Source organism: Staurois parvus, unplaced genomic scaffold, assembly GCF_062004578.1.
Source record: "Staurois parvus isolate SC_StPar_1 unplaced genomic scaffold, SC_StPar_1.0 ptg000154l, whole genome shotgun sequence".
NCBI classification, from domain to species: Eukaryota; Metazoa; Chordata; class Amphibia; order Anura; family Ranidae; genus Staurois; species Staurois parvus.
The window spans coordinates 18446595-18466319 of NW_028317950.1; the positions used below are offsets into that span (position 1 = coordinate 18446595).

Genomic DNA, 19725 nt, shown 5'->3' on the forward strand with positions numbered 1-19725 from the left:
AATTAATCCCCAAGCTCTTGAGGCACCTAAAAATGCCTAAAAGCAATTACAAAATTTCAGCTTTAGGTGCAGTTTTGATGCTGCTTTTCTTCTGCCAGAAGAAAGGCATTCAAGAGAGCTATGCAAATGCCCAGTGTGAATGAGGCCTGACTGTTTACTTCATCTCCTGGTCTTAGTTTCCATGTCTACCATCCTTTGTAGGACAATAATCCAACAGGTCATTAGTGCCAAGCTGCAATAGATGGTTGATGGCAAGAAATCTGTCAAGATTGCAAAGGCATGGTGACTCGGACATTCACTGCAGAGTATACAGTCTGTGAACAGAGAGGAGACATGGGCACTCACTGCTCAGATTTTACATCATGTGACATAAGTAATGACAAGAACTTCCTGATATAGGTTATGGTCCATGTAGTAAATTATCTTCAAAACAAATCCTTCTGACCTCTGAAGCTGCATTCATTGAGGAGATATTCATCCTTAAAGTGGTTCTAAAGGCAGAAAGTTTTTATCTTAATGAATTCTCTCCTTTAAGGTAAATCTTATGCATGTAGCTTCCACTGCCCCCCCAATACATACCTGAGCCTGATCTTGATCCAGAGATGTGCATGAGAGCAGCGGCTCTCTCCCTTCCTCATTGGCTCAGAGCAGCGGGAGCTCAGGAGAGCACACGCTCAAGTGCCCCATAGCAAGTGGCTTGCGATGGGGGCACTTGGGGGGGCAGAAGTGCCAGGGGACCCGAGAAGACAATGGTTGTAGCTGCTCTGTGCAGAACCCCTACACACAGCAGGTTAAGTACTGTATAACATGTTCGTAAAAAAGAACCTTTATGTTCTTGGTTATGAAGAACATCGGTGCTTCTACCACAAAGCAATAAAAGAACCAAAGCTGAAGTTTGGTCTGCCTAAATTTTGTCTTCTCTGGTTCCTTCTGTGCCCCAATCCCCCCAGTCTGCATCCAGAACCAATCACTCACATGTGATCTTTGCATGAGCAATTACATGTGAGTGGGTGAGATTAGCTACAGTGCCTCGAAAGTCTTCCTACCCCTTGAAATTTTCCACATTTTGTCATGTTGCAACTAAAAACGTAAGTGTATTTTATTGGGATTTTATGTGATAGACCAACACAAAGTGACACGTAATTGTGAAGTGGAAGGAAAATGATAAATGGTTTTCTAATTTTTTCTTTACAAATCTGAAAAGTGTGGTGTGCTTTTGTATTCAGCCTCGAAATCAATACTTTGTAGAACCACCAGCAGTTACAGCTGCAAGTCTTTTTGGGGATGTCTCTGCCAGCTTTGCACATCTAGAATTACATTTTTGCCAAATCTTCTTTGCAAAATAGCTCGAGCACCATCAGATTGGATGAAAACCATCTGTGAACAGCAATTTTCAAGTCTTGCCACAGATTCTCAGTTTGATTTGGGTCTGGACTTTACTGGGCCATTCTAACTGCTGAATATGCTTTGATCTAAACCATTCCATTGTAGCTCTGGCTGTATGTTTAGGGTTGTTGTCTTTCTGGAAGGTGAACCTCCACCCCAGTCAAGTCTTTTGCAGACTCTTAACAGGCTTTCTTCTAAGATTGCCCTGAATTTGGCTCCATCCATCTTCCCATCAGCTTCCCTGTTCCTGCTGAAGAAAAGCACCCCTACAACATGATGCTGCCACCACCATGTTTCACAGAGGGGATGGCGTGTTCAGGGTGATGTGTAGTTATTTATCCGCCACACATAGCGTTTTGCTTTTAGACCATAAAGTTCAATTTTGGTCTCATCTGACCAGAGCACCTTCTTGCATGTTTGCTGTGTCCCCCGCATGGCTTCTCGCAAACTGCAAACGGGGCTTCTTATGGCTTTCTTTCAACAATGGCTTCCTTCTTGCCCCTCTTCTATAAAGGTCAGATTTGTGGAGTGCACGACTAATAGTTGTCCTGTGGACAGAATCTCCCACCTGAGTTGTGGATCTCTGCCACTCCTCGAAGGTTACCATGGGCCTCTTGGCTGCTTCTCTGAATAATGCTCTCCTTGCCCAGCCTGCCAGTTTAGATGGATGGCCGTGTCTTGGTAGGTTTGCAGTTGTGCCATACTCTTTCCATTTTTGGATGATGGATTGAATAGTGCTCTGTGAGATGTTCAAAGCTTAGGATTTTTTTTATAAGCTAACCCTGCTTTAAACTTCTCCACAACTTTATCCCTGACCTGTCTGGTGTGTTCCTTGGCTTTCATGATGCTGTTTGTTCACTAATGTTCTTTTGCAAACCTCCAAGGACTTCACAGAGCAGCTGTATTTATATTGAGATTAAATTGCACACAGGTGGGCTCTATTTAATAATTAGGTGACTTCTGAAGGCAATTGGTTCCACTAGAGTTTAGTTAGAGGTATCAGAGGAAAGGGGGCTGAATACAAATAAACACCACACTTTTCAGATATTTGTAAAAAAATTAAAATCATTTTCCTTCCACTTCACAATTATGTGCCGCTTTGTGTTGGTCTATCACATAAAATCCCAATAAAATACATTTACATTTTTGGTTGTAATATGACAATGTGGAAAATTTCAAGGGGTGGGAATACTTTTTCAAGGCACTAAACAAGAGCTGTCAGCTTCCCATTGCTTTCAGTAGGGCTGCCTACTCATAGCCTACCCTTAACCTGCTTCATAAGCCTACCCCTAGGGTTCTCACAGCTGATTGCAGACATGGTATGTTTGCAAGTGTGAATGCACCCTTAACCATCCTTCCCAGAACATTTGTGTTTGGCATAAACATTTCAGCTCAGTTTGTTTTGCTACAAATGGTTTCTAAACCTATTGATGCTTGTATTGGGCTCCATGTACATGAGCCTACCCTGAATGCCAGCTGCGGGAAAACACAAATCGCAGCAACTGTGGTACCACAATTTTGCTGCGGTTTTGTGCTTCCTGCGGCTGCCGGTGAACTTTCCTATCCTGCATGCGATTTTTCTGATTCAGGAGAGGGAGGTACCTCATCTAACCGTGGCAGCTCCTAAACTCTGCTGAAAGCCTATGTGTACATGGACACATAGGCTTTTATGGAGTTGAGTTTAGGAGCTTTGGCAAAAAAATGCCAAAAGCTCCTAAACTTGAGTTTAGCAGTTGCTCGTGTACATGAGCCCTTAGTCTGTCTCATTGGGTATGTTTAGTTGTGCCTAAAGATTGGACCTTGAGGCCCCCCACCAGCTGTATTTTATGTTTCAGTTTTTGTCTGTCTCCTGGTGACATTCTGGGTTGTCCTCACTCTTCTGGTGGTGAGCCGTCTTTGAAGATGCTGAGAGCAGTTCTGCCATAATATCAGCCACCTTCTGCATCAATATGCTGTGCGCACAGGGTGCTCACATTGCAGCCACGTATTTTTAATGCCCCCTGTTCATAGTGGGTGGGTGGGTGGGACGGTGCAATGTGGAACCCAGTTGCTTTTTAGTTCAGGGCAATTTTAAGGTCTAGGGTTGCACATATAGGTTAACGCTCAGTTGGAGTCTCATGCTTTGTAGTTCTTTACCTCTACGTGTCTGGTGAATTTTTTGCATGGAAAGGGTTTAAAATGCCAAAAAATGAAGGTTATAGTTGGGCTGTCATGACTTTTTTTCAAATTGTGTACTGTTTTGTTTGTTTTTTTTGTAATGGCTTTATTCTCCCTCTCTGATAACAAAGTTGGTCTTTAAGCTACTGTGTGCAGAACAAACGAGCCAGTTTTATTGTGTTGGAAACTAATTAGCCAGCATTTTCAGTTAGTAATGGGCAGGGCAGTGAACGCTGGATAAAAACTGTGCATATTCAGTACATGTTGTTGTAAAGCTTGTATGAAAGTGGTTTGGAGTCTGCGATTAGAAAGTTCAGGTGAGTGAGGGGTTTGGACAGGCTAATCTAGCTAAACAAGTCATTGGTGTTCTTCTGTTGTGGTTACATTGGAAACAGAGGACCTAAATTAAACAAAACTGGCTTTACAACTGCCTGCCTATCCTGTACTAAGACCTGCAAAAGCTTATGAGATCAGTGAAATACTTGCCCATCACCAGGAGCCAACCATCTCTACGTCTGACTGGCCTGCTTATTTTTTCATTTCCATCTTGTGGCCATGGCCTTGTTCTGTGCGAAGGCTCAGATTGCTCAAGCAGTGCTCATACTGATTATAGGAAAAGTGGCCTATTATAGCTGCTTAGTGTTTTCAAGCCCTTGCAGTGCGCCCCTTGGATTTTTGTTCTATGGCAGAGATGTCAAACTCCATTTCATCACGGGCTTAATCAGCAATAGGGTTGCCTTCAAAGGACTGGTTGTAGCCAGAAGACTAAGTATGCAGAGTTCAGGCATATGCTACGTACAGAGTGCAGGTTTTTATTGCTGCACTACATAGTGTAGAGTTCAGGAGCATGCTGTGTAGAATGCAGGGTTCAGGGGTGTGCTATGCAGGGTTCAGCTCTTTTACAGGTTGTATACATCTCCCTTCCACCCCTCCTCCAGTTGACCTCTGCACCACTCTGCCACATTCCGGCTAAAAAAAAAGCCCTGGGTGCGAGGGCTACATGAAATGGCCTTATGGGCTGAATTTGGCTTCCGGGCCTTGTATTTGACACGTGTTATAGGAGCCTAAAACAACTTTGCTAGAACTCCCTTCTGTTACAAAACCCAGCAAGCCTCACTCCTCTTGCTGCTTTCTCTGTAATAAATTGAGAATCCAGTGATAACATTAAATTCTGTGTAATGGTTGTGACAAGCAGTTGGATGTTGCAGTCTCGGTCCCTGGGTAGCAGTTTTCAAGCTTTTGATCACTTATACCAGGATCTCCAAACTTTCTAAACAAAGGGCAAGTTTAATGCCCTTCAGACTTGAGGAGCTGGACTGTGACCTGTGGTAGCAGAAAATGTCTTGGTGTTGGAGAGAGGAATTGTGCCCCATCGTTGGCGTCGGAGAGAGGAATTGTGCCCCGTCGTTGGCGTCGGAGAGAGGAATTGTGCCCCGTCGTTGGCGTCGGAGAGAGGAATTGTGCCCCGTCGTTGGCGTCGGAGAGAGGAATTGTGCCCCAAGGGCTGGATAAAGCAAAATGCTGCATCCAACCCCCGGGCCACAGTTTGAAGACCACTGGCTTATACAGTTGAGTGAACAAAGGATGGCAACCATTCCTAAGCAAATTCAGTAGACCAGCAAATGTTTTATTGACTGAAATGATGAAATTGAACAAATTGCAATTATATAGAAGTTGATCGATTTTTAATGGGATCCACCATAAAGCATTCTGATAAAAAGCAAACCTAGAACATGTTTTTTAGGTGGACTGATGCCTTAAATGAAGTGGTGTTTTAGAGGACAGATTGCTATAACTAAATATTACTTGCATATTGGAATTTTCCAATGTTTAATAGTAAAACAGCATGGCTCCAGGCTGTATGTCTTGGACCAAATCCCTCTGTCCCTTTCTCAGGGGTCGGCCATGAAACCTCCAGGTTAAGACACTAGTTGGAGTGGGATGAGATGATTGAAATTTCCATTGCACTCTTTGCACCATTCAGAGACTTTCAGCTTCAAATTTTGGCTCTTGGCATGCTTTTAGCTTCTGCCATCTGCTCTGCAGTCAGTTTGGCAAATCCATAGATGTCATTGGGGCATACAACTAGTTTAGATTAGCAGCCGATTTCATAACATGAACACCGTATAGCCAGTAGAATGGTGTTAGCTTTCTGACTATCAAATGTAGTATTGAATATTTGGACAGAGTTGCCAGTTGCCTTGCCATCTTTATCTTCAACACTTTCTTGGCTTTAAGAGTCTTGTGGTTTCTATCACCAGCAGATGTTGTAGCTTCCAGTTTCCTTGTAGAGAATACAAACACATAGAATATTGAACCACTTTAATACAGTGGTGGAACCAGATATCAAAGTTGGGTGTAAAGAACCTTTTTTAGATCTGTTTTTAAAGTGTAAAACCACCCAAGAGTGACTTTGAGTCCTCAGTTGGCTTTCTATATATTTTGGGTATTGAAACAGGCCTTCCTGATGTAATTCTAACTATTCTTGTCCACCTGGGCGTTCAGTCAACTATTGGGTCCAGACCCTTGTGCATCTTTAAAATGACTAAAGATCCAAACAGGAAAGGAGCATGTACCGAAATCTAGCAAACTATATTGTGTAGAATTTGCCTTTTAATGCTGGCATGAATAGCTTGAAAAAAACTGTTGCATCTCAAATTTTGGATGCGACAGGACCAGAGACAAGGTTCCAAACCTCACCAGTATTTCCGAACAATTAACTGAACGGAATGTTCAGTAACTGAGTGTAACATTACATAAGCTGGCGTCTTGTATTGTAGTAACCTTTGTCCTGTGGTCAGAATTTCTGGTGAGACTGGTTCCAGTTGAACAGAATGTAGGCTTGACTAGCCTCAAAATGTGATGAAATGGTGTATATTGCATGTTTTTGTTCTATTCTATGCTCATATCTTTGCAAGCAATCTATGCATGTCCTGATTAAGGAGCCATTTGTACTGCTGTGGAATTCCTAGGGAAAAATTTCACTGGACGCTTTTACTTTCAAACCAGTGTTCATGGGCATTGTATTTAAAAACTTTCCTATTTTAAATACTATTTGGTTTACTTACAGGAGGTCTACAGTATATTTGATAAGAAAGCGGGGCTAAAAGAGCTGAACTACATTGGGAATACTTTTGGTTCTTGTGTAACTGGCAAAAAATGACTAACTGGTGTCTGCTTGCAGACCAGTAACTATTCAGTGGCATTTGTTTCATAACCTCTGTGGACTACTGCCAGAGCATTGATGTGAGGCAGACTAGGACATATGCAACCACTGAAGATTTATTCACTTCAGGTGGCATTTAGGCCATGTAATTCAGTTGAAGCTACATAGATTCATTCTAGCATGATGGTGCCAGCTCATTTTAAAACCTGGTACAGGCCAGCATTCCCTTTTTTTATTTTGTTTATAGACCCTGTTGGACCATTCATTTCAACAAACTTCTCATAAAGTGATATGCATGTTGTGTTTAGCTGTAAAAGCTTCCCTTGTGTATGGGTCTTGGAACAACTGCTTGTCACCGCCATTTTGGGTGGGATGTTGGCAGCCTCAGAGCTGTCACTTTAAGTATAACTAAAGGCAAAACTTTTTTTAGTTTTTGATAGTGGAGATGGATTTGAATATCTGTCAGTTTGTATTGCGGTCTGTGCCCCTGTTAAGGAGATTCACGCTCTGTCCTGTTTACCATTATCATTGAAAGTTACATGAAAAGAAAATCCCAAATTTTAGTTTGTCCCCAGAAAGGTAATAGAGGGGAAATCTTTCAATGGGGACACTAGTTCTGGTGACCTGGGGGTCCGCAAAGAGTTTCCTAATTTGCATGGGTTTCCTCTCACTACTTTGGCGATGGGACAGGAAGTGAAGGGAAATCTCTGCAATGGGAGATGGCGAAAAAAGAAATCTGATGGTGTTTTAACCCCCCTCTGCTCTATCCAAAATAAAAAAAGTATTGCCTACTTTAACATTATGTAGGGATATGGGGGATGGGGTAGAGTAGCTGGGGCAGTAGAATGTGAGACTCTGTGTCTTTTAAGTTGGTGTCAGGGTCTCTTTTAAGGGAATCTCTGGGCACAGCGAAATACTTGTAGGAAGCTTTGAATGGAAGCTGCTATTCAGTGAAGGCTATAGGTTTTGGAATCTTTCTGTACAGATGAGAACAGAAGCATTTGGGGTGATACCCAGTTAAGGGCTGATTTGCAGACCGGTTGCCTCTCGCATCACAAAGGGAGTTGAAAGATATTAGTGATTCCAGCAGCATTTATCATAGGAACTTTGTTTTGTATAGATGCCATCTAATATAAACTCACAGTCCTCGCAGCTATTGCCTGACCTACTTATACACCTGATAAGTGGAAAGATAACTTACTGCAAACTGTTAGAACTTGCATAATCCTAGTGTCATTTGAGTGAACCCATGTTGAAATATACTCTATGGAAAGGGCCCAAGTGTGCCTGAATTTCATTTGATGTCAGTTTCCAGTTTTGCATACCAGCACATTTACTGTGAATTTTAACTTTAAAAGTAAACCAAGTCAAATGCAGAAGTATTGTATTTCAACATGAGCATAGATATTCTCCAAAGTCTTTGCACATGTCTCCTGTATTCTTTCTCACCACTGAGGCATGAATAGAGTACTCAATTGACTATCCCACCTCAGGAATGTTGTCCCATTCAATCCTGATATAGGATTCTAAACTGCTCAACAGTCCTGGGTTGTATTTTCCATTCAAGATGTGCCAAATATTTTCAATTGGTGAAAGGTTTGGACTACAGGCAGGCCAGTTGAGCACCGGGACTCCAACCGCAAAGCCATTGTGTTATAGTTTCAGGATGTGGTTGAGCATTATCCCACTGATTATGCAAGGCCTTTGCTGAAAGACATTGTCTGAATGGGAACAAATACGGCTCTAAAACTTGGATGCATCTTTCAGCATTGATTTTTGCCTTGCCAGAAACTGACCATTCCATACACACTAATGCACCCAAATACCATCAAATGCAGGCTTTTGAACTGATTGCTGATAACAAGCTGGAAGGTCCCTCTCCTCTTTAGTGTGGAGGACGTGGTGCCCATGGTTGCCAAAAAGTGTCAGATTTTGATTAGTCTGACCACAGAACAGTTTTCTACTTTGCAACAGACCATTTCAAATAAATGGATTCTAACGTACATGATAGAACTTTAACTTACATTTTTGGATAGGATGGCAAAATGTTCAATGATTTTTGGAAGTATTCCTGAGCCCATGCAGTTATGTCCATCACAGAATCATGCTGGTTTTTATGGCAGTGCTGTCTGAGGGCCTGAAGATCATGAGCATCCACTAACACATTTCAGCCTTGTCCCTGGTGAAGGGATTTCTCCAGATTCTCTGAATCATTTGATATGTATTGTAGATCATTTATACACTGAGGAACATTCTTTTGAAATGGACAATTTGTAGACCCAGCTTTTAACACATTGGTGAACACCTGCCCGTCTTTACTCTCTAACATTCCATTTTTATACCCAGTCATGTTACTGATCATTTGCCAGCCAATTAACCTAATTAGTTGCAAAATGTTCTTTTAGTTCATTGTTAGAAGCACTTTTTTTTTTTTTTTTTTTCTCCCAACTTTTTTGTTGCAGCCATTTTTTCAAATGAGCTAATATTTTATTATAATGGTCCATTTTCTCAGTTTAAATATTTGGTTTCTGTTGTGAATAAAATATGGGTTTATGAGATTTGCATATAATTGCATTCTGGTTGTGTAGATTTCACACAGTGCCCCAGCTTTTTTGGAATTGGGTTTGTACCTGGCAGCCACTCTTAATGAAATAAGAATAAAAATCTCTTCTGAACTTGGGCCGCCTTACATCATTCCTTAAACCCTTGGGTCTCTGGCTCAGGTCAATTCCCATTTTATAGTCTGTGTCATGGTCTTACGCAACTGTTTGAATATGTTCTCCACATGTGATCACACATCTTTGTAGGACTACCCCTACTCCAAGGATCTCCTGTATACTTAGAATGCCTAAGTTGAAGTATGTTTTCTTTCTTTTGTATCATATTGTTTGATATATTTTAGTTCGTTTTCTGAATGTGCCGTAAAACAATAATAAAGACGGAATGCAAAAAAACTCTCAATATGAGATAAAATTATAAATAATTAATAAATGGTTGAAATAAGACACAAAATGGGTGTCAACACTTAATATTGAACGGTAAGCACATTAAGACAAAGACAACCATTTATGCTGCTTTGTGTTCATTAAATGTATATTTTAAATGCAAGCAGTGCAAGTACCTGGATTTGCCCTAAAACCTTTTGCAGTCCCTGTTCAGCAGAACTGAAGTGTGAAGAAGAAGCTGCACAAGTTGCCAATCAAGTCATTTGCTGACGCAAAGCATGGTAACAGATAAGCCCATCACTGTGCCGGTTTTTTCTTCTGTCAAGTCACAGGTTGGGGTGAATCTGACCTGCGTTGTCTGTGGACACAGCCTGGGTCAGGACTGCACCCATGCACACGGCTTGCTTTTGGGGCGCAGGAGAGGCGTGAAAAGCGTAGACAGGGAAACCCAGAATAGGTAAGGGGCCGCTCTGTAGTACCATTGCAGAGCAGGTAAGTATAAAATTTTAAAATAGAAGTATGGTCAAAACTTGTTTGGCCATACTTTTCATGTAGGTCACAGGTGTGCGCTTATTTCTGCACTCCTATGACCCAGATTCACCTGAAAGCAGCCTAAAGCCTGCTGCTGGCTGACATCACAAAGCTGTTCCAGGCTCTGCAGGGATCCAGACATTGTCGGGATCCATCCAGATGCCTGACCGGCAGCTGGCTCAGCCTCCCAGCATGCCACTGAGCTAGCCTTTCCTGCCCCTTCCACAGCCTGACTGTCCAGTTAGCGCTGGAGGGGCAGATCAGAGAGCAATTGACTGGCAGTCCCTGCTCTCTACTCAGTGAAGACTGAAAACCAGGAGATCAGTGGATATATCTGGGGACCGCTGTAGCATCGAATTGGTGCTGCAGCCACACAGGTGAGTGTGGTTTTTGGTTTTTTTTTTGTTTTTGTTTTTTTTTAAATCCAACTCAAAATAAAAAACAAAACTTTACAATCATGTTAAGTCCAAATACCAGGAGGGATAATATATCCAGTGGTAATGATATCCACTGTCTGCTTCCAAACAATCTTATGCTTTTCATGTATCAATATTGGCAAAAATACAAATCTGTGGTTTAAGATCGAAATTGTATCTTTGGCATTACAATTCTCCATAACATTGCTTTAAAAATGAGTATTTTCATGTTAAAAGGCTTCAACCAAGCAGTTATGCAGTTAATTTCACTTGCCATTAGTGATACTAGCTGCTATATATTGTCAGTTTGACTATTTTAATAAAATGATTGTCATTTGTGGAGTATCTGATCTTGCGGTGAGCTCTAAAATGTCTTTTCAGGTTTCATTTTGACTATTGTGCTATGATTGATTGCTTGTTTCTTTGTCTTGCAGGTGAGCAAGTGGCAGTGTACCGAACTGCATGTGGCAAGGTGTATGTTGTAGATGCCTACTGCCCTCATCTTGGTGCCAATCTTGCCGTGGGAGGCAGAGTAGTCGGAGATTGCATAGAGTGCCCATTTCACGGCTGGCAGTTCCGTGGAAAAGATGGAAAGTGCACCAAGATACCATATGCTGAAAAAGGTACAGAAGCATCTTAAACATCCAGACATGTAAAGAGGAACTCGAGGCAAATATAACAAAATGCCCTTTTGGTTGATTTATATTTGAATTACAAAAAAAAAAAATTTAAGACAAATCTGCCAGAGTACATGTCTGAAGTCTAAAAACTTGGTGTGGATGCACAATATCTCCTGTAGGTCAGTCACTCTTTGACATTAGTGCTGCTAGTCTGCTAGAAGAATCCTCCTGCTGTGTTATTGTATTCTGGCATTGAGGACACCTGCTGTCAGTATACACTGATCAAATGAAAATTTTTGCAATTTCCCATTCGACAGAAGTCTTATCATTGGATCGATTTCTGTCGAGCTAGAGTGGCCATAGATGGATTGAAATTCTACCAGTCCCTGCTGAACTGGGCAAATTTCAATCCATCTATGGCCAGCTTAACATGGAGATGCCATTCTGGCTGTGTAGTGTTGGGTTTGCAAATAACGGGACAGCTGAACATAATTTCAAATATTTTCTCAGGTAAAATGTGTGCAAACCCAAACTCTAAAATCTCATAAGCAATTAATGTTATCCCATCTCACCAAAGGATGGATAGTTCCATAGAATTCACCCATTCATAAGCCATGCTGCTCTGGTCTGAAACCACTGTATGCAGTTTGGAATAAATAGCTCGATAATAGGATGGATATCTACTGTAATCCAGCTGTTCTGGATGTACATTTGGCTACAAGGATAGAGCATAAAGGAATGTTTTCTTGGCTCTGCCCGCTATATTAAAATGAGGAAGAAACCTTATTTTTTTGTATGTGATGGAAGTGAGACAAATACCCTCTCATTTACAAAGGTAATGCTATGTTTCTAAAACTACAGCATGCTTCAAGTAGATTAAAAGCAGAAGTTTACTAGGAACACATATGAACCAACGCTAACATTGTAAATAACCCCCAAGGTGCAGCATTGACTTTCTGATTGTATTTGCATTGGCATACCCTATGCCTCACAAGTCACCTAATGTTGATTATGACTTGGTGATCAAGTATTAGACGTGTGCTTTGTGGGAGAAGAGTGGGATGTGTCCCTTCTCCCCATACCTAGATTGGGATTTACTTTCAGTGGTTAGGACAGGTGACTCCTAAGGTTCACATGCCTTTTTAAAATATTTTCTGTAATTTGCTGTACTTAACAAAGTTTGTATGCGTTTTCAGTGCCAGAGTTTGCGAAGATTAAGACATGGGCAAGCTGTGAGATAAATGGAATGGTGTTTGCATGGTATCACTGTGACCATATTGAGCCCACTTGGACCATCCCTGAACAGGAGGAAATCACCAGTAAGAAATGGGTGTACAGGGGGCGCACCGAGCACTATGTTAATGCACACATAGAGGTAAGAATTGGGACCATTGTAGCTAAGCTATATTTGATGAATATGTAGCTATCGTGTGCATTTTCACTCGTGTTGCTTATGCTTTTGAAAGCTGAATTTATGGGAAATGGCTTGAAATCTGCTTAGAAATGTTTGTATGTTTTGGGTCGCAGTTGATTCAGTGATGCCTCTCCCACCGCTAGTAAGATTTTTGATTTACAGCGGAACATCTTCCCAATAGCACTACAACCCATTGTGGGCCATGCTACAGGAGTTGTTTTTTTTTTTTTTTTTACTTGCAGCCACCACTGCCTTCCAATGTACATTCTATAATTGCTGTTTCCCAAATCATCTAGGACAGCACAAGCACCTCCTCCAGCCTTGATGGTGGGAGACTTCTCTATCTTTGCACTGTAGTTCCTTCCTCTTTATGAGCAGGTAGAGGCCTAAGGTACATTCAGTTTTCAGTGCCTGGAAAAGGTCAGTACTTTAAAGGTGCGTGTACCCCCTTGGTGATCTGGTTCCGCTGGCAGCAGTAATAAAATGTCCCATGTGGGGTATATGCCCACCTGTGTTCACTTGGCTAGCAGCACTAAGCCTGGGTTGGGTAATGTCACTGCAGCTCCTGGCTACAGGGCTGCCAGAGTGTAGGGAGAAGTGGGCCTATAGATGCCTTTTCTGGCTACTCCTCATGGGGTAGACAGCTCCTGCCCTGTACTACAACTGTGAACGGCACACCTCTCTACTGCTACAATGGTGATTAGGTGGCATTTGCTGTGTGTCCCTCTTGTGCTGAGTTTTAGTACAGGACAGGAATTAGATGGGCTTTTTTTCAGCCAGACTAATTATGTTAGACTATGTAAGAGGCGCACATACAGGGGACTCCTTAGGTCCCAGGGCCACAGTGGGCAGACCTAAAACAGATCATACATAAACGGAAGTATCAGCACTCCTGGGGAACAGCCTGAAAAGTAAACTTGGAGGAGGAAATTTTATTAAAAAATGCACATAAGTAATTCATGGAAAAAAGTGGAACTATACTGAAAGAAATACCACCTCACTCCTCGCGGGCTGCTGTCATCTCCTCCCCAGCTATTTTCGTGTGCTAAGTTTTCAGCATCTTGATTGGTCGGTGGCTGGTTGACTTTATCCTGCACATGCACACGGGAATCCATTCTGGTACAATCGGGAGTGTGCCGGGAATGCATAGTGAGCTGCAAATGCACAGCTCAGTGTGCATTTAATAGAACACTGAGCAGGCAAGTACGTGGTGTTGTAGAAGAAACTGCATGTGATTCAGACAGCAATTGCACAGCATTCCTGTTCAAATCACATGCAATTTTTTTTTTTTGGGAGTGTGATTTGAGCCCATTCAATTTCTATGGCTCAAATCACACCGCACCTGTATGAGGTGCATGCACCTTTTTTGTCACTTTTCTGTGAACTGTTTTTAGGGTGTCATTGCGTTAACATTAACACCCGCAGTGGTTCGCATGAACAGAGTGCAAATGTGATGCAGTCTGGGAAACACATGATTTGCTGCAAATCCTGCACCACATCCGTGCGAACCAGCAGTCATTTTAGGCTATGGATAGTGGAATAGTTAAAATTTGCCAGGTTAAGTTCTGCCTGTGATGTCCCGGAGTGGCCGTCACTGAGAAAGGAAGGCTCTGACCACTATCAAAATATTGTCAAGTTCTAACCCTGCCTACTGTCTTGTCAGTTTGAAAGCTCTTCAATAGACGGCAAAAACAAAACTTAACAGAGGTGCTAATCCTTCCTGCGCTTTGCAAAATAAAATGTCTTTGTCTGGAGTGGAGCATTACGCATTTCTTTTCTGCCATCTGCAATTTGGGAATTGAAATCTCATTGATGGCCATGGACAGTACAGACATTCTACTTATATTTTTTGTAAAATGTATTAAATTTTAATAGTTGGTACAGCCATCAATACAGTAACAAAAAACCTGCCCACAGCGGTATTACAAAAAACAAGATAAATGCCTTAAAATAGTCAACAAACATTCCCTTGCCAAACATGCGCAGCTAAGGTTAGCCAGAAAGTGAACAGATACTAGGACTGGTGAAGTGTAGCCTACAGTAGAATATTCATAGACAAAATGGTAGCCCATGACCCGCCATCCCTCCCTACAAAAATAAGAATGCGGAAAAATAGCCCACTCAATACAGCCCACTCTAACAACCATGTGCAAATCATAAAAATAACCCAGAATACATGGATACATTTACAAGGTAGAACAGTTTGACACAATGAAGATCATGAATGACAAGGCAGTGTCAGCTGACACGTCCAGCAAATATGGTCTTACTCAACACAGTGACTTATACAGGGCTCAGACCATAACCTAATCAGAGACGGTGTCTGAGGAAGCTGTCCATCTACCCCATACCTTGTCAAACTTGGCAAAGGCCCCCCACTGAGATAGGCAGCCTTATAAAATGGAACTGCTTTATCCACCAAGGATTTCCACGCTGCTAGAGTTGGTACAGAAGATTTCTTCCATGACAAAAGAATTAACTTCCTCACATAAAACAATAGTAAAGTAAGGAGTGTTCGGATTGCTTTAGTGGTGGCCAATGGCTCGACTAGACTCCATAAGCAGACTTCTATTGAAGATGGTACGGAAATAGAAGGAACTGAGGTAATGCCAGTTAGCACTGCCTGCCAAAAGGGCTTAATGCTAGAGCACTCCCAGAAAATATGCATGAAGTCTGCTGCAGGTGCAGCAGCATAAGTCAGCATAAGTAAGACTGGCCCTTATAAATCCTTATAAATCCTAGCTAGCCTTGCTGGGGTAATATATACCCTGTGCAAAATGTAACGTGTATCAGATGGTCTCTAGTGGAGACCAGATTGCTGAAAGGAGCCTAATCATCCCAGTCTAAACCAAGAGCCACAGCGTCCCAGGCTGACTTGCATGGACTGAGCAAATTGGCGGTTTCCAGGAAAAGGTCCTTGTAGATAGTCGACAGCGGTTTTGTCAATGAATCATCTCAGACCAAGGATTCCCGATCACTGGATTCAAGGATGACCGGACTAGATCCAAATTGAGTCTAAAAGGCTTTCCTTAATAGTATGTATCTAAATTGAAAAAAAAAAATGCGTGTTGGATATCCAGTAATGCCTTTTCAAGTCAAAGGACATCAGGAAGCCCTGACTAACAATATGTTGTAATGTCTTCACACCATACCTAGTCCACACTACTGGGTCTGGGTGGACAAAGAAATTGGTCAATTTTGGGTTCCACCATAATGGAGTATGGAGCGACCATAGATCAGTGCCGGTTAAGGTAGTCCCAAGTGCCACTTGCCATGTTTTAATGACTGACCACATAGCAAAGGTAAGACAATAGGGGATTTAGAGCCTCTATAAAACCAGGTGACCTAGGGCCTCAGGATTCCAAACTCGAGGCATCAGGAGTGGTCAGCGGGGTTTGCAAAATTAATTTTCTGGCTAAAACCGTTGCAAAATTGGGTACTGCTAGTCTCCAACACCCCCCTCCCCACACACACACACCACAGCTGTTGCAATATAGCCAATTTAAGCAAGGAGTCCCTCTATGCCACAAAAGAGGACAGCAGACCATCTATTGATGTAAAAGCCAATTTGTTTTTAAGGAGAGTAAGTAGAGGAGAAACATTCAGGGAAATACTCAGCCACTGAGTTCATATTCACCATGCCCAAGTAACCCATCCTGGAAATCCATTGAAGTGGAACAGAGGGTCCAATGGCCCAGATACAGAGTGGGAGTGTAGGGGCAGAATTTGACTTGGTCCAATTTACTTTTAGGCTGGAGACCACTGAAAAACTGTTTAGAATAGACAATGCTGTCTGCAACAATGGGCTAGTGTCACTAAGAAAAAGGACCATGGCATCCACATAAAGGGCTGTTGTTTCTATGAGGCTACCTACTTTGATCCTGTGTAGCTGAGAAGAGTGTAATGCTATTGCTAGCAGCTCTATCAAGAGGGCAAACAATCCCGGAGAAAGGGGGCAACCTTGCCTGGTGCCCCTGGATACCGGAAAAGCATCAGACACCTGACCATTAATGCAGAGGGCAGCCACAGGATGTTCATTCAGTAATGAAATCCATTTAAGGAACACTGGACCAAAGCCCATACATTGCAAAACACAGTATATGGAGTCAAATGCCTTCTCCAGGTCGGGAAACAGGGCGCAGTAGATACCTCAGGGCAAAAGTTGAGTGTGTTTACACCCTATAAATGTTAATATCCGTAGCCTTCTAGGGCATAAAGCTAGTCTGGTCTAGGGAGATTAAATGATCTAGCACATTGGTTAGCCTGGTGGAAATAGTGTTGGTGAGTATTTTAAAATACATATTAAGTAATGCTATCGGACGATACAAAGAGCAGATAAGAGGGTCTTTATCAGGTTTTCTTAGCAATACTACATGAGCTTCATAAAAGGACAGTAAAATTCCAGTCTCCAAGCACTGCCCGTATAGTTGCAGAAGTTCCGAATAATGTTTGTACCATTCAGCTGGAATCTCATCAGGACCCGGTGATTTACTACTAGGGAAGGAACCAATAGCAGCTGCTAGCTCTTCCTTTGTAAAGGGGTCATCCAATGAGGTGCTGACTGAAATGGGCAGTGCTGGGATCTGAAGGGTGTCCAGCAAATCAGTGAGGACATGTTCCTCATAGGGGAGAATGGGAGTATATAGTGCAGAGTAATAATCCACAAATGCTTGCATAACCGCCCTGCTGTCTTTCACCAAAGTACCATCAGAGGAGTAGATACAGGGACTAACCGTATTGGATTGTTTATCAACAGTAAGTAAACGCTAGTAGTTTCCCATTTGTATCCCCTTTTTCAAAGAGGTTTTCTGCCGTCTTTTGGAAGACACAATGAGTTGGGTCTTGATAGTGAACAAGAAGCGCTCTCCTAGCCATTTGCAGCTCCACCATTGAGTCAGGAGAAGGCAAATCAGCATGCGTTTGAGCGCATTTCCATTCCATATCCTGAAGTGACCTGGGTTGTCCGATTGTGGTCACCTCTGGAAGCCTTTATAGGCATCCCACACAATCGGAGCAGCGGTACCCTCGGTAAGCTCCCAGAACTCATGAAGGCAAGGGGTAATTGTGGGCTGCCACCCAGCCAAGGTGTAACCGCCATATACCACAGTTCTTATGCAAATCCATAGACAATTCAATTTGTAAGGGAGTGTGGTCAGAGATCCCACCTGAAAAAAAGTGGCATTTGTAATCAAGGGCAGCTAAGTCGAATTGGCAAATGCCAAATCAATGAGGGAGGAGGAAGCCTGTACATGAGAAAGATGAGTAACCCTGTTCTGCTGGATGTTTCCAGCACCATAACCCTACCAAGGCCGTAGAATCCGCCCATTGTTGATGTTCCAAGTTCTACGATCTAGCCTGGATTGGAAGCGTCCAATGCATAATCTAGGATGTTAGTAATCCTCAACAAAACTATTTTAAGGGCATAAAAGTGGCAACTTTCTCTAGAGCCGTATAGAGTACTAGGACATATCGAATATGGAGTCACACCACACCGGTTAGGCAGCAAAATAACGGTTGAGGTGATTGAACAGCCGGAGCGAGACTCTGGGAAGGCAACCCCAAAATCATAAATCATAAAATAAACATATAAAACAAAGTTTCAATGGCGTTTAACAACGCTGAAGAATATATAGAACAGTCTCATGCATGAATCCTGGGAAGGTGCATATAGTGACAATTGTGATAAAGTCAATTTAAGCCATATAGTGTAAAACTCCGTGACTCCTGCGGCTGTGGAAAGTGGGGCCCTTTGACAAAGTGTGTGTACACGAAACACGTTAGAGAGGTGGCCCTAACAATTACTAGCACACCGCACGGCCCTTATGGACGGCCGTGGCCATCTTGGATTTTTAATGTGTTATGTTTTTTCCTTTGTCATTTTCCTTTTGCGTAATAAAATTACTACACCATTGGAGCCTTTCTCCTCTTGGGCTTGCTTTGTCCCTGCGAGCCCCCCCCCCCTTTTTTTGAAGGTGTTTCCTGACCTGTGGTATACATATGTGCATGATCCCCCTGGTGGCTGAGACCTGTACTGCTGGAGACTGGTTAATCTCCTCCTGGATGTATGACACCTGGTGGTTGCTTCTGCCCTGATGACTTCATCCATTTGCAGTGTTTCCAGATCCTGAGCACCTAGGAGTAGGTCTTATATATTACAATGTGCAAGTGATTGCGCTATCTGGCTAGTGCATTATATATCCACTTTCCACGGCCACAGGAGTCCCGGAGTTTTATACTATATGGCTTGATTGACTTTATCACAATTGTCACTATATGCACCTTCCCAGGATTCACGCATGAGACTGTTCTATATATTCTTCAGCGTTGTTAAACGCCATTGAAGCTTTGTTTTATGTTTTATTTTATTATTTGTCATTTGCAAATACACATTTATATATTATGTCATTTGCGAATACACATTGTCCTTTACCGCTGCATATTTTATACTCGCATACATTGCTACTAGAGGTTTCCCTCTTTATGCTGGCAGCTACCCATTTTACCATTATTAACCCAGCGCTCGTTTATTTTTATTTTGCAACCCGAAAATCAGTTCCGGCTGCCGATATAACAAAAAGCGAAAAATAGGCAAAAACACACAAACCGTAGTCCCTAAGAAACCTTAGTCCCTTAACTGGAAGAAACAAGAGCGGAGTAATCCAGTGGCTCATCTGCTTTCAAATAAACAAAAAAGGGTACCTGCGAGAAGGCAAAACAAAACTGGGGGGTTGGTGCAATCTGAAGATGAACACCTTTTGTAGTGTAGCATAGCATCCCTCAGGACCGGAGAGCCATTTTGGGCAATCAAAGAGGACTGTAAACACTTTAAAAGGGGCTTGTTGACTTGCCATTTGACTGCAAGGAGAATGTCCGCTCTAAGGTGCATGAGCTCCAAACCACTCTACTACCCCTCAAGCAATGGAGTACAGCCAATCAGCCATTTTGGGAAGAGACTCAAAACTTAGCAGAGCCATTATGGGTGACCTTGAGGTGGCTGGGATAGATCATACAGTAGAGTAGGTCTGTCTCCTGTGAACTTCTGTGAATGAGCCATTTTCTTTGCAGATCAGGAAAAAAATTGAGGTAGAGA

The 19725-nt window shown here is 42.4% G+C and overlaps 1 protein-coding gene across 1 annotated transcript in view; it reads left to right on the forward strand.

Moving 5' to 3' along the window:
• Positions 1 to 19725, forward strand: part of LOC149463576 (cholesterol 7-desaturase nvd-like) — a 45635-nt gene that overhangs the window by 6901 nt on the left and 19009 nt on the right. Inside the window, exons 2-3 of the mRNA XM_089675147.1 lie at positions 11036 to 11224; positions 12418 to 12596. Of these exons, the coding sequence (XP_089531273.1) occupies positions 11036 to 11224; positions 12418 to 12596 (368 nt within the window). The remainder of the gene's footprint in view (positions 1 to 11035; positions 11225 to 12417; positions 12597 to 19725) is intronic.